The following is a 23,483-nucleotide window of genomic DNA, read 5'->3' on the forward strand; positions in this document are numbered from 1 at the left end:
CCCACACTTAGATATGGACAGTTGGGGTGGAGCCTAGGATTCTACACATGTAGCCTGGGTGACTCTAATGCTGCTGGTCAGGAAACCACACTTTGAGAAATCACACAGCGAGATAAAGAGGAAAGAGTTTCCTCCAGGTGCAGGAGCAGGCTCTTTATTTTAATAGCAATAGCTTTCTCACTTCTAGAATTATCTTTCAAATAAAAATACAACTATGAGTTGTTAAGGTATGCATTAGGCATTTTTAGGCATTTTCTCATTTATTGGAAAGGAGAAATAATTGAATTCAATAAAGGTCCCTCCCCACAGCACACACACGTGCGTGCACCCACAGGTGCATACACACACCCTCACACACAATTAGTATTGGCTGCTCTTCTGTTTACTCTAAGAGGTCGGCAAATTCATTAGATGGACTTTCCCACCACTTGGTGGAATAATTAGCATGATAAGTAGAGATAACTGTCCACTCTGGGCTGTGTAATAGTGTTTAGACAAATCTGGCCTCAATATTCTATCCTCCTCACAACTTCCAGCTTATCTTTTTCTCATACAGAGTTTTTTTGGTCCAATTATCATCATTAGCATCTTGAACCAAAATGCTGAGTTATTCTAACAAAATGAAAGCAGACTTGAATTTTGGTGCCAAATAAGCTCATTAGACTCCAGCTACCAACAAACATCGTGTCTGAACAAACTTCAAGAGATACAAAGGTCTGATGTTGTGAGGTGGTTCCTGGTGAACTTCAGAGGTGCAATGAACATTGTCACTTCAGCAAGAAAGACTGACACCAACTTAAATGAATTGAGGATGATAGATGTCCTCGAGCCCATATAGGAGATGTGCAAGAGGAAAGGGTATCACGGCAGCCTATGGGACCTTGCTGATTGTCCATTTTTGAAAAATTGCATTCAAAAATCTAATATATAAATATATCCAAAAGGATGCACTTGTCCAGTAGGATGGACTGCCAGTGAGACCATCAGAGTTTACAACCAGTGTGTTTATGGGTGTGGTAGAAGAAGTGGATGCCGGATTTGTCAAGTCTCTATTAAGATATGGAATATAGAATGGAACCTAGTGCTCCAAATGAAATGGATGGAGTGTTTTTGCCATGGGCGAAGCCCTGTGCTGTACAGAAATGAGTCAGACACCAGCCATGCCTTCAACCAGTGGGGGATGCCACTGCCATAGGGTTTTCTCAGAATATAAAGAGGAATCACTGGAGGTGGTGCTGCCTGAGCAAGGTCTGAAAAGGATGCCTGGAATTATCTAGGTGACCAGGATAGGAGATTGAAAACCAAAGGGCATAAGAGCCAAGGCATAGAGGTGAGAACTGATGTGCAATTCAGTGCATGGATCAAGGCAGGGACAGACAGATCAGATAATGTTTATCAAGCCATGACCAGTTTGCATGCTATTGTTCACATACTTGCAATTGCATTTAACTCTTACTATAATCCTAAAGAGTCGGTCTCGTTAACTTTTTTCAAAAATTAAGGAAACCAAAACTTGGAAAGGTCAATTGACTCACTCAGAATCACAGAGCTACAGAGCTAGTAAATGACAGAGCCAGGATTCATCCTTGACTGTCTTATTCAAAGCATTTTTTAACCACGGCACCTTACCATCTCTGCACAGATTTGAAAGGAACTCAGAAGTTTCCTAATCCAAATTCCCACGCACAGCAGACATCCTATTTTCTATATTCCTGCATAGTAATTCAGCCAAGTTCAAGCACCAGTACTGGAAGCTTACAAGGCAGCCCTGAGACTATCTTCTGCCTTATAGCATACCAGAACCTCTCTCCTTGTCATGTCATTCAGCTGTATCCCTCAGAGCCACGCAGATCCAACCTGACTAACCCTGCTTCTGCAAACTGCCTCTGGGTAACTAAGGATAGTTGTTATGACCCTTTACATCCTCTTCCTAGCCAAACCCAAGAAATTCCTTTGCTCCTTGGCAGTAAACAAATGTGTGCTATAAAAAGTTATAGATGGTGTTATTGGGGCACGGAGGAAGCGTAAAGGAGGGGGTTATCAGCTCTACTTGGAGGACTACAAGAAAGGCATCGGAAGCAATGAAGCATGTCATAATAGGTCTTTGCCAGGTAGAGGATGCATTTTAAGCATCCTTTTGTTTACTTATTCTCTCGGCAGTTAATTGAATACTGTTTTGCGCCAGGCCCTGGGTGGAGTGCTGGAGATAACAGTGGTGAAAGAGGCTGATGTGATCCCCATTCCCATGGAGAATGAAACAGCATCATGGATTGAGCCAATGACAGAGAGCTCAGTGGGGTGGATGGTAAGAAGTCAGGACAGTCCTTGGGAGGGATACGGTAGGATAGGTAAAGCAGGCCTGCTGACAGGTGGCCACTGCACTTCTAATAAGCGCTGTAAAATAAAATGATGACGGCTTCTGTGAGGCAGTCAGACACTTAAAACATGTTTGTGATGTGTTTTTATATAGCACAGAAGAATCTGAAATTGGGTTTGCACTTTGGCTCGGGTTTGTTAATGCTAATTTTCTGAGGAGGGAGCCAATCCCAGTGGCTTTGAGTAACCTTCAGTGTTGTCTATTAATCTTAACAGGTTAACGCCCTACAAACTGGGAAGTTTCTATTTTTCATTCATAAGAAATACACCTTGGCAGATCCCTCATCTCCAGTGTGCATGAGTCCCACATTGCCAGGAGAGGTGTGGAGGTCCCCATCCTGGTGGTGATACCAGCTTCTCAGTGTATGTGTTTTCCTCTCTATATTCCATCCATACACAGCTGCCCCAGAGAGGAGGTCTTGAATGAAATTGCACTTGGCCTTTAGTGAAATCATACAGAAAATATGGCTGAGTCAAGCAAACACCATTCTGGATGATTCTCTGCTTCCGAGAGAACCATAAGAAATGACTTCAAAGTTGAGACTTCTGTTTTTTAAAACTTCTTACAGGCCATGAATTAAGAAGGGAGCTTATTGACTTATGTGACATTTGCCAGGACATGGCATGTGGGTAAAGTACATGAATTCAGGGCATGGGATGTTTACCATTAGTTATTGGATTATTCAATGTAATGAGGCAGCAACATAAATCAAGAGGTTGAATCAGCTTAAAGTGGCAGCATAATAATCACAGCTAGATACTGATGTATTGGCTAAAAGCAGAGACTTAATCCAGGGGGCTGCGGGAATGCTGGGGAGAGAGGAGAGGAGAGTCATAAATATGGTAGTGAAACCTTTTAAAACCTCCAGAGGATCACCCTTCTCCTCCCTGCATGTTCCAAAGCTTTGATGCTTCTGCTCAAGTGAGTTGTCTGTTGTCACCTCTATAGAAAGAAAGTGACCTAAATTTCCACCTGAGCAAAAAAATCAGAAGGTGAAAAACCTTTCAGGGAATGGTCACATGGTGTGCGTGTTTCTCCTGGTGGACAAGGTGCGTGAAAAAAACATCTGCACCTGAGATCGAGAAGGTGGTGCAGGGCTCAACACAGGTGCACGTTCCTGTGACGCAGATGAGTAACAAGCCCCAGGCCTTATTCTGTGCCTACAGTGCACACAGTATTTCATATTTCCTATCACTTACTGTGGACTTACAAATCATGAATCTGACCAAAAAAGGGCAGCAAGGGAAAAGTTACATCTGAGTTCAGGACTCTGCCATGTTGCTGGGTCAAGTTTGTGTTTCCAGTTTTCACCCTGTAGTAATTTGTTTTTATAATAAATTTTTTCCTTTACAAGTTGCTTTCACATACACTAACCCATTTCATTCTCACAGCACTGTAAAGAATTATTATCTTGATTTTTCAGAAAAGGAAATCGAGACCTAGAAAAGGCAAGTGAGTAGTTCAAGGCCACACAGTGACTAAATTAAAAAATTAGCCAGGGCCAAAATCCAGGTCTGCATCTTGTTAATGCAATATCCTTTCCTGTTTTACTACCCCACCTTCCCGAGAGAAACTGGGAATGGGGACAGGGCTTACTCTGCCTGCTTCCTGACAGGAGCTACACACGTCTGATCCTGCCCTGAAATACCATAAATAGCATCAGTTGGTTTGATGAAGTAGGACCCTTCTCCCTTCATGCTTACTGTGGTACCAAATGATGGATATCTGAGATGCAGAGCATATCGGCCTATGAGCCCACATCCCCCAAGCTGTCACCAAACACAGCACAAGTTAATTAAAGCTGCATTACTTCATGATAGCTAATTAGATAAACTTTCTCCCAGAAGCCAGCAGGAGTTGACACTGCTTTCTCTTAACTGGTACTCTGAAGCTGATGGAGCACTGTCTGCCACCAGAGAGAGGGTCTTTAAGGCTCTTAACAATAACAGGTGTATGTACTTCCTGAAAAGGGGATGACAGAAACATGTGATTTCTAAAAGAATGTTAACCCTTTGGCATCCATTTAAAGCTTATCAGCTTTTATTTAGATAAAGAATTTAGGGCTTTCGCTGGAAAGAGGGTTGCTATCCCCAGAAAAGTGCTTCCTGGACCCAGACATGGGTATATCTGAGACCAAGGGGGCGCATAACATTGTTCAGGGTTGGCATACAAAGGTTAAGTCTCTCTGACCATATATATTTCAGAAAGGGCTTAATTTTTTACAACAGTTCATAGAGAGGAAAGAACTGCAATATGAGATATGGGTATTATTTCCTTTTGAAGAATCTGTTTTTCAAAAACTAAAAGTTTTTGCTAGGCATACACTGAAGTTTGCACACATGATCACATCTGTCCCCTGCTAAGGAGGATGTTCCATTTACACTGGGCTGCAGATTCTAATCTGCCTTCATACTTCCTTCAGCCACAAGAGAGTAGGCCCATGAGCAGAGCAAACAGACAACAGCAGCCAGAGCCCAAATGTTTATGGCTGAGCATTTCCAGGCTAGAACTCAGGGAGGAGTCCCCAGAGGATTTTTAAAACATCAAGAGGTACAAAAAATATCCTTGCCAAAAACTATCCCGTTAATCCTAAAGAACCAATTTAAAACAGAAAGAAAGAAAAGGAACATAGAAAAGTCATTGCTGCTGGAATGAATGTAAATACTCATTATTATATATCTAATATTTATATTGATATTATTCATTTTAGAATGTACTTATAATATTTATATTTGGGTATTTTTTAACACATCCTCAAGCTACAGTTTTCACAGTGGGGACTGGATCTAACAATGCATTAATTAATGACTGTGATTTAATTAGATGACATCCTATAGCTTATGACAGAAGGAAATAAGAAAAAGAGCTATGAGGCTCAGCTCCAGTTGCTGGTCTAAGTACTTCTGTTTTTTAATCTAAAACAGGAGATATGGGTAAGAAAGTGAGGAACCCTGTTGTCACAGGATCCTTGGGGTGTTGCTTCTCCAGCTGAAAGCCTCTGTGGTTGGTGGCACCTTTTGCCTGAGTATTTCTCACACCCACTGGGCTTCTTCTGTCCACTCAGCCCAGCAGGCTTCACTTGGCTCACACTACTGGCCCAGATCCCACACTTGCCAAGGGTGAGCCAAGCGTGGAGTAGCAAGGGGTGTGTAGGCCACTGTGCACAGCCAGGCACGCTGGCACATGAGCAAGCATGGGGTTTGGCCACTGTGCACAGCAAGGCACGCCCACTGGTATGGCAGGGCAGGCAGCTGCAGGCGCTGGCCCACGTACCAGCTGTGTGTGAGGCCCCAGCTGGACCAGATGTACCACACATGGCTTCTGCTGCAGGCACTTGCATCCAGACATGCAGAATGCAGTGGTGCCCAGAAGCTTGGAGATGGCAAGAACCATAGAGCCTCAAAGAGAGTATCACAGCCCTGACTTGGGGATCCCCTAGGTCTGGGCTCCTTGAAGGACTGCAGCAATTCTCTCCTTCTTGTCATCTACAATGTGGAGAGCAGGGGAGGTGTTTTTCAGCCCTGTTTGTGTTACAGCTCTTTCAGTCCCACCATTCATCAGGTCCCGAGTTTTTGTCCCGTGTCCAGGAAGAATGAGTTACACAGACAAGTGGAAGGTGAACAAGGTGGAGAGAAGCTTCAGTGAGTGACAGAACAGCTCTCAGGAGACCCGTGGTGGGTAGCTCCTTACAGCAGGCAGGTTGTCCCAAGGAGTATCCAGCTCTCAGCAGAGAGGAGACCCACAGTGGGTCGCTCCTCTCTACAGCTGCTAGTCTGGATATCTGTTTGAGTCTGGCAGGATCCAGGGTTTTTATGGGCTCAGAAGAGAGGACTTGCATGCTGATTGGTCCATAGCCGGCCATGGGCAGACCCAGAAAAAGCACCATAAGTTCTCACTCCAGTCCGTGGACTACCTGGAACTGACAGCCCAGCCCCCAGGCTTCAGACAGTCCCTGGCTTGAAGGTGGGGCATCACTGGGGACCTGCCCTTTTCTGCCCAGGAGCCTGTCTGCCTCCTGCCACCATCAATGTGTCATCCATGGTACCCAGGCTGTTCATGCTGAAGGGCACCTGCAGGCCTGTGCTGAGCCACCCTGAGCACCCCCGCAGCCTCCCTCCCGTGCTCATCTATGTGCAAAGTTCAGACGGGCCCAAGGCGGCAGGTGGGCTGCTGTGTTAGCACCACCCTGAATGCATGCATACCCAGCCAGGTTGCAACAGAACCCAGGTTTGACCACAACTTTGCTTCAAAATTGAAGTGGGTGCTAGGAGCAGGGAGAGGCCAGGGAGCAGGAGCAGGTACTTCTGAGCTTGCAGGGGAAGGGGGTGGGGCTTCCTGGTCTTTCAAGAGTGCAGGGATGCCCAGGTCCAGAGCTGTGGCTGGGCAGCTGTGGCTGTGCCCAGGAGTGCGGGGCTCACACCTGCCAACTCAGTAGGGAAGGTGGGGCTCCCACCTGTACCCGGCTCCCACCAGCCCCGTGGAGCATGCAACCCCAGCCACGCCTCCCCCGCTGCAGCTGGCATCTTCACAGTGGCCATTCCAGACAGGCTATCGCTACCATCACTGTGCTAATTACCAGGGCAGGACTGATGTAAAAGAAAAGGCCAAAACATGTGAATAAAAGGTAGACGTACCCAAATGCTAGATTTGTTCTGAAATACAGAGTTTAATTTTTATTGTATTCACTTATAGCTGTTTTTTAAAAAGTTACCATTATTCCTATAGGTATAAATATCTTTGCTATCATGCACCTGAAATTATCTGGCCCTTTTTTCCCCCTTCGGAACAGTGGCTTTTAAACTGGATTTTTGATGATTCAAGGTTTCTTTGCAATGCAGCCATTACATTAGAGCAGAACAGGCTATGAATGTAATATCTATAACTGTATCTCAGAAACACAGAAACTTATAAAGAGGTTGAGACTTCGACTGGCTTAAATAGAAGGGAAAAGGCATGTCCACGGAATAGAAAGTAACAGATTTCTTAAATACATAAGCTACTGTTTCCATACATACTTGAAAGGTAATGCCCAAGTAACCCAGAAGTTACATCTATTTGATGGGATGCATGTTGTGATTCATATATGCACATTGCTACCTCCACATGGCTGAGGTTAGTATTGGGCTCAATTTGCATTTTAAGCATAGACTACTAGTCAATATTTAGGAGCAAGCTAGACGTGTGCAGGCTATCAGAGACTGAGATGAAGTCACATGTGAAAACAGCAGAGTCAGCCGGTAGGGTTGTGAACTTATTATGAATAAACATTAAGGCAGGCCTGAGGTTAAGCTGCTAGCTATTTGTTAGCTCATTCCTTTGTTACTCAAAGGATCTCATCCTTCATGCCTGAGTTAAAATATTCCCTTCCTTTGGGAAGACTTCTGACATTCTACCAGGAGACAGAATTTTTCCTCCTCTGGTCACTCCATTGTGCTCACATACCTGCCAAAGCAGTTATCTTATTATATTATCGTCATGTGTTTTCATGTTGTTTCCTGAGGCGAGAGAAAGGAGGCATCATTTCCTTTCATCTTTGTGTTCCCAGGCCTAATACCTCTTTGGCCCCAAAAAATTATTTGTTGAATAAATGCACCAAAAGTTATTTAAAAACTAATTTTCAAAAGCTTCTTGAAATAGGTCGTGAGATGGTCACACAGCTGTTTTAAGTTCCATGAATATTGATTAATACATGGCAGGACTACAGATTTGGTTGGGGAGGAAAATAGGGAGATATATTTCAGGGCACTTAAGTCATATAGAACCATTTGTAGAATTCTTTCCAAATTTTTAGTTAAAAATGCCTTTATCTTCTAAGACTTTGTAAGCTGGATCAGTGCCAAGGGTGTCTTTTATGACTGAACTATAAACCAGTGGAAAATGGGATTTATGAATTCTGAGTTTGCTGGTGCTACTTATATTGCTCCTGTCAAGGATTACAGTTTTTTAAATGTTTATAAGTAGTTAGCATTAAATTCCTGCTTTCTTCTGCACAAAGAAATGACTGTACCTTCGGACAATATGCTTTTTTTTTTTTTTTTTTTTTTGAGACAGAGTCTTGTTCTGTTGCCCAGGCTAGTGTGCAGTGGCATAATCATAGCTCGCTGTAACCTCAAATTTCTGGCCTTAAGTGATCCTCCAACCTTGGCCTCCTGAGGTGCTGGGATTACAGGCATGAACCACTGCACCTGGCCGGGACAATATGCTTAATGATGAGGAAAGACTTAGGATGAAAAGGAGCATGATCATGGGCCAGATCTGGCCGGGAAATGAGCTGCTGGTATGCTGCACATTCTCAGTTCACAGGGAAAGGGCGCTCCTTTAGGCTATGCCTAACCCATTTAGGAAACCACTGTTTGAGTTGTGGGTTATTTTTAATTTGTGTCTCCTTTTTTATAATTATTTTACCGCTGAAACTCTTACCGGGTGGAAAACAGCCTAATTACATGTGAAATACTCAGGACCTTTGGAAAATGTGCTTCCTTCAGTGGGTTCATATTTGCACAGTTCTAAAATAACTCACTTGGGTCCTGAATTCTGCCTCAATCAGTTAATCTGCTTTCCAGGATTTCCCTTCTGAGGGATTAACCTTTCATCTTATAGTGCTGTGAACATCGAACAGGTAGAAAGGAAGTCTTCCCTTGCCAAGGATAATTCTGCTGTTATTTGATGGGGCACATCAATGTAGGACACATTTACAGCTAATCAATAACAGCATGTAGTAGAAGGGATTAGGAAACAATGTGAGTCGTGCTTCTACAATTTAAAATTAGTCATACTTTTCTTTAGAAATGTCTTTTTTTCCCCTCTGAAATCAACCCCCAAGTTCTGAGGGCAGGAGGGAGGTGCAGAAGAAATTTAAACTCAAGGGATACATTCAAATAGCCTCCAATCTGCAGAAACTCCACTCCAGTAAATACTACAAGCCCTTGCATTGTGATCTTTCTTCAGCTGAAGTTGGTCCAGGTGTAACTTAACATATTTTAGCCTAAAACAAAGAGCTCTGTTTACTCTTTGTACCTAATCTACATAAGTCTGGCAGTGAAATTTGGCAGATGTAGGGATGCTGGATGGACATCCACACCAGATGAAGCCCATTCAGGTGCCCCTACTTCTGAGTGGCGTCTTTGTGACTCAGCTCAGAGCCCACATATCCCAGCTCTTGAGCCATTTGTGTGTTCCCTTTGAACTTTTTCTATCTTCCCTGGAGTGCAGGGTGAATCCCTTTGTGTACTGATCATGCATATTCCACCTTTGTCACAGGAGGACTGTGCCCGGGGTCCAACGATCCTTGTGCGGAGAAGCCGTGTCCGGGAGACATGCAGTGTGTCGGTTATGAAGCCAGCAGGAGACCGTTCCTCTGCCAGTGTCCACCAGGAAAGCTCGGAGAGTGCTCAGGTGCAGAGCAGAGTGGAATGATGAGGATCTAATTTCATATTCGTGAAACACTTGCCCTTGAGTAAATTACACCATCCAAGTCCTCCCAGAAAATGTTTCTTTAGGCATGCAGCATTTTCCTTTAGAATGAACCATAGCTAACATCCACACTCACATTTACTTAGGATTTATCACAGCTGCAGCTTGTGCTAAGGGAACATGTAAAGACTGTGGGCTTCTTACATAATGGAGAAGACTACAACATGTGTTTTTTATCACGTCTCATGTCTGTTAAGGGTGTGAAATTATGGAAAATAAAAGGCTGTTGGTTGGGCAGAGGAATCTGAGTATCTGTGGCATGGCCTTTGATGCTCAGGGTGCTGCACAAATCCACAGCCGCAAAACCAGGACCCACAGAAGGCAGAGCCAATCCTGTTGACCTTCCTTAGAGTCAACCCCATCTGGTGAACCAAGTAAGGAGACTCCCTACTGGAAATTTCTAACTAACTTCACGTTCCAGCAGGAGAGGTGCTCACCTCTGCATCTTAAGGAAAGAAAAAGAAAAATCAGTATTTAAGTTATTTTAATCTAAATGATCCTGTTTCTGATCTTCATTCAATTTCTGTACTTCATGTGATTCATATATTCTCTGCCACTTCTTTACTCAAAAAAGAATATTCTTCATTTTGAGTACCAATAGAATCCTCTTCAGGTATATTTAAAATACAGGCACATTGATAACAATTTTGGAATCCAATAAATAGTTGGAATAAAAACATAACTATGCCTACTATGGGCAAGGAACTTTGCAAGAATTGAGTTCTAGAAATTCAGGCTTTACAAAGAGAAGCACTGTTCCTAAAAGTAGAAACCAAAGTTGCTTCTTAGCTGATTTCAAGAATGGAGCTGCAATTAGGTAAAGGGACCACCTGGATGCTTACCTAAGTCATGCAAGGCTTAGAATTAGAAGAAAATTATGCTGTCCCCATGCACATAGCAGGTGGATGTGCAGGGGGATCACAAAGCCAAGTCTTCTAAGTTTTGGAGTCACTTCCTGCTGACTTTTCTCCTTTCTATCTAGAAAACTTCTGATTATCTATATTTATTGTCCATTTGGTATATTTCCACACATTCCACCTTACACCCCAGCAAGATAGCTTTTCAGCCATTACTTTTCTTGTTAAAACATAAAGTTGAAAGCAATTTTTTTAAAAAGAGTAATCTGAGAATTGAGCAATTGAGTTGGACAAAATTCAAGGGGAGTCTCAAAAGTAATGGTCAGAAAGTGAAAGTGTGACTACATGAATTTCCTTTATATCAGTTACCTTTTTGCAAAATTAGTTCAAATGACATAAATTAGCTATTAGGCATTAGAATACTTGGGGAACATGGATATCATTTGGAAATGGTTTTGTTTTCTTTGTTTCATGGAGTTGAAAGTTCTTGAATGCCTAAGTGATTGGGGGTTGGGGTATCTTTTAATAATGCTCATTTTAGAAAGTAGGAGTTGGAAATTTTGTAACATTAAGAAAATCCAAGTTGTGGAATTTACCAAGTGGCTCTTGGCATGAGGCAAGTAAGATGATTTGGTGTCTGACTGGTTAATATGTTTTTCACTTTGAAATTAGAGTGTGATGTGAAATGGAAAACCTGTTTTTAATCAAAAATAATTTCTCCTCAACACCTTCATTAACTTCTCATGCATGGTCTTTAATCAACTTGGTTGTTGGTTGTTGGGTGATTTCATGTGTCTCTGCTCCTTTCTGGATGTTAAAAATATATATGCCTTCTCATAACGGTCTTTTCAGGGCACACTTCTCTCAGCTTTGCTGGAAACAGTTACATCAAATATCGGCTTTCTGAAAATAGCAAAGAAGAGGATTTTAAACTAGCTCTGCGTCTTCGAACCCTGCAAAGCAATGGGATTATAATGTACACCAGAGCAAATCCCTGCATAATTCTGAAGGTAATTAAAATGGGTTATCTTTTTCTGCAGTCAGTTCTCATGTTAGTGTTTTGGCTCTTGGATTGGGGAACGGCTGAAATCATTTTGTCTTTTAAGTTCATAAGACCAGAAGCAGACTTCTGGGCAAAGGGGAGCAGCAGCAGAACTGGGAAGGGAGCCAACATCCCATTTCCTTTTGAACATTCAGCTTCAAAATTGGCTCTTGGTACATGGGGCATCTCTCTTGAGAGTGGGTTCAAGGGCTGGCCTCCTTTGAGCTGTAATCGCTCAACAGTTCATTAGAATGTGTCTCCTAATCAATTCCACAACGGGGGTGGTCCTTTAAAAGGATTGGCAGTATCCTTTTCTAACACATGGGTCTATCCCCACTGACTTTTGAAGGCGATTTCTGTTCTTGCTCAGGGAGGAAATTGGAGACAGGGGGTATAAGAGATTTCCCGTATCCTATCATGACCCAAGTAGCCCAATTTTTCAGTCATTTCCTAGCCTCAAAAACTCTCCTAAAGCAGCCAGATTTATTTTAAAGCAAGTCTGACATCTATATTCAGCTCAAGGATTCTGGTGCCTTCGTGAAAACAATAATAATAATGGTAATGGGCCAGGTGCAGTGGCTCACGCCTGTAATGCCAACACTTTGGGAAGCAGAGGCGGGTGTATCACATGAGGTCAGAAGTTCGAGACACGCCTGGCCAACATGGTGAATCCCTGTCTCTACTAAAAATACAAATTAGGCATGGTGGTGGGCACCTATAATCCCAGCTTCTTGGGAGGCTGAGGCCACTACACAGTAATCTGGGTGACAGAGTGAGACTCCATCTCAAAACAAACCCCCTCAAAAAAATAAGCAAACAAAATAATAATAATAACAGCTTTTTGTGCATCATTTATTTTTATTATACAGCTAATATGATAAGCTTGTTATATGTTATCCCCATTTGATCAAGAAGAGGACAGTGGTTCAGAGAGGTTATTTTCTCAAAGTTGCATATCTAATAAGTGATGAGGCCTGGACCCCACACTGTAGTCTCTCTCACTCCATGCTGTTAATCTCCATACTATTCCTTACTCTCCATCTTGCTATTACAGCTCATTTTTTAAAAAATCACATTCTGGGCATCTGTAGACCAGATTCAGCCTTCTAGGATGGAGGAAAGATGGCAGGAAAAGGAAGAAGATGTGTTTCATCTCATGCTATTCTCACCAGGTTGCTATGTCAGCCTATCGTAAATGCTCTTCAAAAACATTCAGAGTCCATCCAGTGGAAAATGCCCTTTCACATGGAAATGGCAAGAAATCGTTTTCTTCCCAAGGTTTGGGCTTGAAGGGTACATGGTGGACCTTTCCAGCTTCTGCCCTTTGATTGTTTGATATGTCAGATTCAAGTTGATTAGGTGGCCCAAGCTTTAGTCCTAAAGACAGATGAGGAAGGAGAGAAATAGGGAACATTAAATGCCAGTGGGTTTCTCTTAATGATCACATAGGGCTTTACTTACCCACATCTGATATTGCCAGATATTATTTGATGGCCATAGTTGAGTGAGCGGGGAGTCGAAGTTTAAAAGTTGGTTACTTTTGTAAGCAGTCTCCCACTATCATTCATTCAACTCAGAATTCTAATTTAAGATCTGGAAAGGAAAGCAATGTTTTTAAAAGAAAATAAGAAAAGTACTTTGGATGCACAGTTTTAGAGAATGATGCATTCAAATCAGATATTCATGGTGAAAGAAGAAAAACTCAAAAACCTAAGTCCTGCCTTTATTTTCTCGTGGCCCCGGAAGCAGCGTGCCTTGGGTCAGTAGATCATTTTCTAAATAGCCCTGAGAGTTGAAGTTTTGTATAATTGCTGGGAAAGTGTTCTGAGCATTCAGAGCTACCAGCTCTTAGGGCTCTGCTTGGGCCTCACTGACCTTTCTCTCTCCTCCTTCATGCTCTAACAGGGCTGGTGGTTGAAAATAGTTTCTATTAGTAAATCTCTTATAGAGCATTAAATCTGAGAGAGAACAAAAATATTGAACCTGAATGGCTTGATCCTAAAATGGAGCTTGTAATTTGACACTTCACTGGCAAAAGTCTAAAATGTGCAGATCCCTGAGGATAGGAAAGAAGAATAATTAAGCCTTTTAGGCAGCTCCAGCTCCTAAGGTATATTGCATTTCATGAAACAAGCATGTTTCTGAAAGTTGTGTAAATTGAATCGCGGTACATGGAATTCTAATAAACTAGAGATGGATGCTATTTGAAGGAACCCTTCCATTAATCCCTTTGTGATGTGAATAATCACTCCCAATCTGTCTGTTCTATAAGTTTGCTTTTCATATGTTGGGTTTGCCCAAAGCAGGACACAGCTGTACTAAACTATTGCAGTTATTCTCCTACAGTCGCCAGGAATATCCACTAAGGGGATTTGAATCTGTTTGCTTAACATTTTCAGCCTCATGCAAGGTTTAATTTCCTTGGCTTTAGGTACAGTATGTGCCTTGCACTTTGGTTCAACAACTAAGCTGAAATGCTTTGTTTAAATTGCACCTCTTGGTTGTTTATATTTTTCCGGTCAGAGCACATTCTCTAAAAAGTACTTAAAGTACTCAGTGGGGTGAAGGGCGCCCCTTACAGACAATTAAAGAATTGCACAGAGACCTTGAGAAGTGAAAATACTCACAGACAAAGAATATCACTGTCTCTCAGCAACAATAAAACGCACTCATTTTTCTGTTTACCATTGATACCCTATCTTCTTCTAAAGGAAATTCAAGGCTTACCATAAGCATCCAAATGCAATAAAATGAAAGTACTATAAAGATGAAAATACAAGGTTAAGAGCCAACCAATGAAGTCGGGTGGAGTAGAATATCATTATGAGAAAATCTAGACCAAGGAGAACTTCTTCAGTAGAACCCAAACCATAACTGAGTTTCCTGGCAGCCAAAGCAACAATGAAAATAGATAGGTTCTGTGATTCTCCTCACACCTGTAAAAGAAACATGGCATTCTTTCTCAAAGGGAGATCTGGAAAAGATTTTTTAAAAAGAAGAAGAAGAAGAAAGAAACATGTCAAATCACCAGAAGAGATGTAAGGAGAAATCAGTAGGAGAACACTTTATCTCTGTGTCAGTCTTTCATCTCTAATATTATGGCAAAAGCACAAGGAGAATATGATTGTTAATCTAGAACTATCACATTTTTTTGGGGGGGGGAGTTATAAATGATTCATTGCTACATTCTGATGATTCTGAGACATGGCTAGCTTCAAACCCCTAAACTGAAGAGAAGATAGGGAAAGCTCATTTGGTTTGTAAAACAGCCCACTTGGCATGGCCAGATCTTTCCTATTATATAGATCAAAAGAGTAACAAGGAAACTCCTTACAAGATTTGAGAGTTTCAATGATCTATTTAAGAATGTCACCAAAAAGTAAGTTAACCTTAATAATTACATTTTGTAGTAATAATAAAATACCTAAGAGTTTATAAAGTACTTTCACATACATGTAATTTCAATTCTCATTCCCCTTGCATGTGGGTATGAGTGTCTACTTTTTTTGCCTGTGAGGAAACTGAGGCTCAGAGAAAATTCAATGACTTGCTCAAAGTGACAGCCAGTCAATATCACTTTGGGTCTGGGCCTATGACAGGGGAGAGCTGGTTGGGAGTTAGATACCTTTTGATAAACTCCTATAGTTTATCGAAAGAAGAAATTCAGAGGGCTGGGATGATTATGCATTCATTTACTCATTTAAAACACTTAATGTATACCAAATGGCTATTAATGGCAGCCTTAAAAATGGGTTTTTGTATTTTTGTTTGTTTGTGGGGTTTTCTGTTTTTTGATATATGATCTCACAATGTTGCCCAGGCTGGTCTCAAACTGATCACTTGATCCTCCTGCCTCAGCCTCCCAAGTAGCTAGGACTACAGGCACTTGCTATTGTGCCCAACTCAGGGAAAAAAAAAAAAAAAAGTTTTTAAAACATCCCTTTTTCAAAGAATATTGAATAATCCTCTTACAAGTTCCATGATTATTATGCATTTGCTATAACCACACACCAAGGATCTGAAGCAGTAAGACTTCATGCCATAATTTACACTTTTTACTCAAAATCCTACTTTCCTGCAAAAGTGGGACTTCTTAGAACTCTGATGTCTTGTCGTCCAAGCCCCAAGATACTAAAAATCCAGGGGAAAGCACATCACTGATTTCAAATGATCCTTAGAATCTAAATATTTTATAACATTAGGGCAACACTCTCTCAATTAAGTATTTCATTGAACAAATTACCTAGCTACACCCCAACCCTAGCAAATCATTTCAGTATCATTGCTACAGACTTTTCTTACACTTTCATGCACACCTCAATTTCTATTAAAATAGCTTCCCTTCTGATTTGAGAAAGCATCATTCTCTTAAAGAAGACCCTTAAAACTAGGTGAACCCTACTCTGAAGACAGAGAAGAATTAAATATGATCAGAATATGTTTTCCGGTATGAGAGAACATAGACATGAAAAGACAAAGTGTTCTTTTCACTCCCTGGAATAATATACCTGTGCAATAGCAAAAGATTATTAACTTTTCACAAGATAACTTTTGGCATCAGTGTTCTAGTTTGTCATATAAACAAAGCTGGTAATTTCAACCTCCTAGAATTTTGACAGTCCAAATGATTTTTGTTTGTAAGAGGCTGAGAATCGTGTAGGCATCTGGCTTTCTTCATTCAGCAATGTTGCTGCTGTTATTTTTGCAACAAAAATAAAAATAAAAAGGAAGCTTAACTGTGCTGTGTTAGTATGGGATAATTTTATGTTCCTCAGTTATAGAACTCTGATATATTTGAGTACATCGGAGTCTTGTCATTTCTCCCTGGTGAATATGTAACTTGGTGATTATTCAAAGAGGTAGGAGGTGGGGGTGAGAGAGGAGAATGAACCAAGTAATATGTTAATTGAACATCTTTTTACAAAAACTTAGATAAATTGCACTCTCACCACTAATTTTTCATAATAGACTGAGGACACCAGTTTGTAGCCACAGAGTTAGCAGGTGGACTGTGCCAGAAGATACTCCCCAAAGTCACATTTGGTGATTTATTACTTACATTAAAATACAAATATGGAAATTATCCAGGAGTTGCCATAGAGCAAGTATTCTGGTGTGATTTACAATATCTATTCATTCAATTTTGTGGAACCGGAAAAAAATGACAAAGATGATAGCATAAGATTACACGTGAGGCCAGGCACAGTGGCCCACATCTGTAATCCCGACACTTTGAGAGGCCATGGCGGGCAGATCACAAGGTCAGGAGATCAAGACCATTGTGGCCAACCTGGTAAAATCCTGTCTCTACTAAAAATACAAAAAATTAGCTGGGCATGGTGGTGCTTATCTGTAATCCCAGCTACTCGGGAGGCTGAGGCAGGAGAATCACTTGAACCAGGGAGTTGGATGCTGCAGTGAGCCGAGATCATACCACTGCACTCCAGCCTGGTGACAGAGTGAGACTCTGTCAAAAAAAAAAAAAAAAAAAAATTACACCTGAAAGCTCTCTGAAAAGATCATAAATAGTTGTCTTTTTACATTTGTATGACAGAGCAGAGTATGTATGTTCTAACTGTGTATGATATGGCTAACCATTCTGCAGTGGACACAGTAGCCTTGGAAAATAAGCCACAGCAGTTCTCTCTCTGCTCTCCAGAGCCAAACCCAAGAGGGGCCAGACCATTCTCTCCAGGAGACCTGAGTGGTACATGACAAAGCCTGAATTTTATTCAGCATTCCAAAATTCCCACAGCTCTGTCTGCTTCACAAAGCCCCCTGCCTTCTAGATACACATGTTTATGTGGCATGACCTATGAAATTTTATGCAGGATGAAGAATATGGAGCTACAAAGGCAGAAATGAGAGTCCCTAAGAATTCAGTTGTCTGTACTGAAGCATAGAGAAATATGCCACATGTGAGAATGAGAGGTGCTATGATAATCCCAAATATGTCTATTATGAGTTAAACATGTTTCACAAAGACTGCTTCAATCTATTTCTGTGAATTCATTTTCTCTGTATCTCCTTGGCTGTTTGTAACCTGGAAGCTCTGGGTTGTCCTGTCATTTCCTTTTCTTTCCTTTTTCTTTTCTTTTCCCAACAAGTGTCTGTTCTCTGCACAGAACTGTGAATGCCAACAGACTAGTGTTCCTGGCATGACTCAGACACTGGCCTCCACAGGGTCCTCTTGCTGGTCATAGACATAGGCCAGAAAAGAAACTTTTGTTTCACAATTTCTGGCTGCGAATCCCTTCATGAGCAAATGTACACTTCGCTAGACAGGGGTGCAGCCCTCATTCCCCAGATCCCAAAGCCACCTTGCATTTCTGAGAAATGTAGAACAGGGTGGACGACACAGGGGATTCAAAGGCCTGTTTTCTTTGCAGCAGTTGAACCTGGGACTCCATGGAGGGCCAGTCCCTGCTCTGCAGCTCTCTGCCAGCAAGGATCCTCCATAGCACATGCTTTCTTCCTGTGTGTGATGTCTCCTAGGATTAGCCTCCTGGGGGCAGTGATGCCCTTGCTCCACCAATGCACTCCAGCAGCAGACTGGTCTCTGTTGTCGCACCCCAAACAAGGGCTGGGAGCATTCACAAAGTGTGGGCCATTAAACAAAAGATCCTTCTGGAGGGCCAGGTGTCACAAGCGATCGAGATATTTTAAGCAAATAGCCAAGCCCTGAGCACCTTGGAAGATAACCTTCACCTAAACCATGAGCATCATCCTAACAGATTATTTTAAGAACATGCTAGTGTTTAATATAGAGCAGCTTTTAAATCTTAAATGTATACAAAGCCGGGAACTAGGAAATTTTTCATTTCTACCGGGCCTCTTTCTTTCCCCTGTGGAGCACTCATATAAATGTATTCAAGGAACATATATGTATTTGTGTGATTATTTGATTAATGGCCATCTACCCTACTAGACTGCAGCCACATGAGAGCAGAGATGATAACTCTATTTGCTCAGATGGTCTCCTTGGCACTTAGTACACTGCTTAGCATATAGTAGATGTTCAATAAATGCTAATGAGTTCACCGAAATCATTCCTGTGGTGGTAATGACTAAGAAGGGTGCAAAGAATAAACAGATCCCTAAACCAGATATTCCTGGGAATTTTAAAGGGTAAAGACCCAAGGAGTAGAAACATTCTTAAATATAATTGTGGATATATGAAGGTGTGCCCATATTACTAATCACAATATGTGAAATATAAGGCATGCATTTTCATGGCAGGTAAGGGGGAGGCAGAGTGGTTAAAAATCAAACCACAACAGATTTATGAGTAGGGCAAAAGTCATGTCCCCATTCCAGCCTTCTTGTGAAGCCCCCGGGCCGGCCAGGAGCAGGGTGTAGGGAACATACGCCCAGTTGAATACTGAAAAGTGTTGCACTGTTCCTTCCCCATGCAGATTGTGGATGGCAAGCTGTGGTTCCAGCTGGACTGCGGCAGCGGCCCAGGAATCTTGGGCATCTCGGGCCGTGCTGTCAACGACGGGAGCTGGCACTCGGTCTTCCTGGAGCTCAACCGCAATTTCACGAGCCTGTCCCTGGATGACAGCTACGTGGAGCGGCGCCGGGCGCCCCTCTACTTCCAGACGCTGAGCACCGAGAGTAGCATCTACTTCGGCGCCCTGGTGCAAGCGGATAACATCCGCAGCCTGACTGACACGCGAGTCACACAGGTGCTCAGCGGCTTCCAGGGCTGCCTGGACTCAGTGATACTGAATAACAACGAGCTGCCACTGCAGAACAAGCGCAGCAGCTTCGCGGAGGTGGTGGGCCTGACGGAGCTGAAGCTGGGCTGCGTGCTGTATCCAGACGCGTGCGAACGCAGCCCATGTCAGCACGGGGGCAGCTGCACTGGCCTGCCCTCCGGGGGTGAGTGTGGCTACACAGTGGGCACTGGCCTGGGGGTTTAAGGGGAGAGGGAATGAACTGCAGGGGGATCCCTGCCCTCCCAACGCAAGGGCTCTACTAGAGAGGAATATTCATTCACACCCAAGATGCTCTCCAACCTTCTCAATCTGCTTTAGGGAAGCCTCAGCTCTTGACAGTTACAGGAGTGTCCAGTTTTGCCAATCGTTTGCAGCTCCCCATAGGTGCAGTGCAGTGGCACAGGGACCCAGAGAGGCCATCAACTCCGCCCACTCCCCTGTCCTACCCCTGGCCTTTCAAGCCAGAGGAGGTTGGGCGAATAGGACCCCCTTTTAAATATGCCCTCATGAGCCACCCGCATGTCACTGCAGAATGCTAGTAGCACTCTGAGTTATGACACCCACGCACATGAAATTGCTGACCAGATGTAGACATGCAACCTTACTAGAAGCTAAGACATACAACCTTACTAGAAGCTAAAGCTTACTAGAAGCTGTCCTCCAGGAACAGGAGATCTTGGAACATACTTTCGCAATGTGTGTATTAAAAATAAGTCTAGTTACAGCTTTATAAAGGAGTAGAAAGTCAAGAATAAGGAGAAGGAAATTTACATAAAATCTCAGGACAGATAAGCAGGCAATGAAGGCATGATGCTTTCCTCTAATATTTTTTTTCTCACAAAGTACATCATGAAGAAGAAAGAGGAGAGTAGGCATAAAAAAGAAAACAAGAAAAGGATTTATAGAGAGTTTCTTTTGTCTGAGGGAAAAGCCAAGATTATTTAAGTCCCAGGAGTCTAGAGATAAAAGAATCCCTGACTTTACCAAGATGCAGTGTCTGTGTTAATGTAAACTAGGTCAGACATGCTCCCGGTTGAAGGCTTGACACCTCCCAACAGCCCAACCACTGATTCCACTTCAGCCCCTTTGCAGAGTCGCTCAGCAGTCGTGTGATTAGCAAATTTAAACCTTCCTCACAAATCACTTAGAGATTCTGCTGTGCACATTACCATCTAATGTTCATGAAACCCAACTCCAAATTTAAAGTCCATTTTATTATTAGAATGTTATAAACTGTCCATGAAATGATGCACTGTTGAAATACAGACCCCAAAGTTGTTTAGACTTGCATATGTTACTACCACAATGAGGGCCAGGTGCCCTGGGGGGAAATTTCTGTCGTCTCGATTTAAGAAATCTATTTGCTGTTTTTACTGTCTCAGCAGTATATGTAAATAAAGGGTTGTTATGGTGCCATAATTCCCAAATGATGGGCAGTAACTATACTTCAGTGGTTCTATAAACCAGCCCATTATGACAAGTCATGGCCAGTTTTTCACCAGGCGAAACAATTCTGCTAGTGTGAGCCATCTACGATATATAAAAGGAGCATATAATTAAATTGGGTTGAAATAGAACACCACTCCATGTCAAATGCTGGGTACATAGCCACAAATTGTAACATACTTTTAACGATGGCAGGACATTGTTTTTGCTGGCAGGGCTATGGGCTTCCACAATGGATTATCTTTAAAATAATAATAATAATTGCTGTATGAGGGAAAAAGACTAGGGAATCTTGCTTTGCAGTGTGCATTTCACTTTTCAAAAAAATTTCATGAAATCCTTTAGCTAAGTATTCAGTGGAAGTATGTTAATTAAATGACTCTGACCCACATGGGGAATAGCAATTTTCTCTATTTTTAAATCGCTTCATTTAACCATATTTCAGCACTGATGACCCGCTTGCCATATACTTTTCATATAACCTAGAGAACTTGTCTTGCCCTCCCTAGGGCCCCAGCCTTGCCTATAGAGCACACGCTCCCATCTACCTCTTTGTCTTCCTGTTCCCTTCTTCCTTCTGTGATTGGGCATTGGATCAGGATTCTACAACAGGTATTCTTTCTTCCAAGGTGAAATAGCCTTTTGTCAGTTCAATTTTCTCTTTTGTCTCTGGGGGCTTATGTTTTCCTAAAATGAAGATGGTATCTTTTCTCACCTTTGTCTATACAGTTCTCTTCTCGCAGGCCTATTAGCTCTGTTCTGTTGCGGGAGCCCTGCAGGAGCATCCCACACCAAGCCTATTCCCAAGCCTGGCCAGTGGGTTCTTATCTCAGTAGACACCCAGACAGTCCCAGGCGGGGGAATTTGGGAGTCTCATGACAGCAGGACTGGGCCCAAGGCTAGCAAACTCCTTGCCACTCACCAGGAGACCCAAGAAATCCAGGACTTCTATTGCTTTCCTAGGGAGCCAAGGGCACGAGATTCCTCTTCTGATGTGTGAGGAGGTATCTACCTCTTCCTGGCTATAGGGATGAAACCTTGGCTTCTAAGAAAAGTGGAAAGAGAACCCATTTTCTTGCCCCTATTATCTGGATCAATATTATATCAATAGAGGAATTTTTGCTATATCCTGTATCCTATCTGCAAATTCCTTAAATTGGTGCCAAATAAGGGAGAGAAAAAAGGCAAGAAAAGAAAGAATCAAAATTTGGACTTTACTTCATGTCTATGAAACTATGTAGCTAATTATAAGGTTACTTAAAAGAAAAATCCTCTGAGCTGTGAGTGATAGTTTAAAAAGAACAATAAGACCAAGTCTTTAATGAAAGAATATTTATGCCTTCAAGAATTCCCTCTGGCTGCCAGGGAAGTCTAATCACAGGAAGAGACAGTGTTGTTCCCTCAGATCAAAGACTAGGCTGCGTGAAGTGTTCAAAGGGGAAATTTGGGCTAGAGATAGTAGAGGCAGGGAGCTTGAAATGAGATTCCTTGCACATGAGACTAATAACAAAACTTAATTGTTTGAACATTTTCTGTGGTTTGGACCCTGTGCTATGTGTTGCTCTAAAATTTTAGGATACATATTTTAGCATAAGCATCCCCTTGACCACTGAAGAATCCTGGAGTATTGGTCATTGGTTCTCCTGGCGGCAGGCTCCATTCTCAAACTGAGGCTATCCTAGTACATTCAGAATTGTTAAAGCGGGCAACACACAACAAGAAGCATTTTTCTTTCAGGGATGCAGGATTCTGCCCCAACCACCTCTAAGCCCAATCAAACCCTTGGCGTGAAAGTCAGGGAGGCCACAACTACTAGCTTGGAATGACACAGTCAGCAGGTTTGATCAGCATTATAACTCTTGCTGTCCCAGGAGCAGGCCATAGGAACCTCAGGGGAGTCAGATTCCAGAACACTGACTTGTAATGAGAGTATAAATATGACTCTATAAAGCAACCACAGAGAGAAGGCTCTCTCTCGGTAAAGCCTTAAAATTATATGTATTTCATAAACATTAACTGGAAATAGCAACCACTGTGGAGAAGCCATGACTAGGTCCCATTGTGATCCCTGCATTTCCAGATGCAGTGGGCAGGGATCAGCCCAATGTCTGAATAATAATATATCAACACCCACAGTTTGAATAAGGAGTACTCAGTCCTCCATGCCTTATCATGCTTAGCTCAAGCCCATTAATGGAAAACACATTTGAAGCCAGGCAGTCACCATGCCATAAATAGTCATTCAGGCAGCATGGCATGAAACCAGAAGCCTAACTCCTGAAATGGAAACTTGGGGATATTCTTAATGGTAAGAGCTACCGCTTGTTAGACTCTTACTATGTGCTTAGTACTGTGATAAGTGCTTACCTTGAAAGTGCTTATGCCATGGGACATTTCTCACCACAGTACTCTGAGGTCAGTACTATTCTCTCCCACCTACTCACCCTCATTTTACAGGTAAAGAAATAGGCCAGAGAGGCTGTCAGTAGCCTGGCATCACATAGCTAGTAAAGTGGTGAAAGCACACTGGCTGGGTGCAGTGGCTCACACCTGTAATCCCAGAGATT

The 23,483-nt window shown here is 42.4% G+C and overlaps 1 protein-coding gene across 2 annotated transcripts in view; it reads left to right on the forward strand.

Moving 5' to 3' along the window:
• Positions 1-23,483, forward strand: part of FAT3 (FAT atypical cadherin 3) — a 717,192-nt gene that overhangs the window by 672,814 nt on the left and 20,895 nt on the right. For both annotated transcript variants that reach the window (XM_033205378.1, XM_033205380.1), the window contains exons 20-22: positions 9,638-9,772; positions 11,560-11,717; positions 19,165-19,633. In XM_033205378.1, the coding sequence (XP_033061269.1) occupies positions 9,638-9,772; positions 11,560-11,717; positions 19,165-19,633 (762 nt within the window). The remainder of the gene's footprint in view (positions 1-9,637; positions 9,773-11,559; positions 11,718-19,164; positions 19,634-23,483) is intronic.

Source organism: Trachypithecus francoisi, unplaced genomic scaffold (assembly GCF_009764315.1).
Source record: "Trachypithecus francoisi isolate TF-2019V2 unplaced genomic scaffold, Tfra_2.0 Lachesis_group8, whole genome shotgun sequence".
Classification (NCBI taxonomy): domain Eukaryota; kingdom Metazoa; phylum Chordata; class Mammalia; order Primates; family Cercopithecidae; genus Trachypithecus; species Trachypithecus francoisi.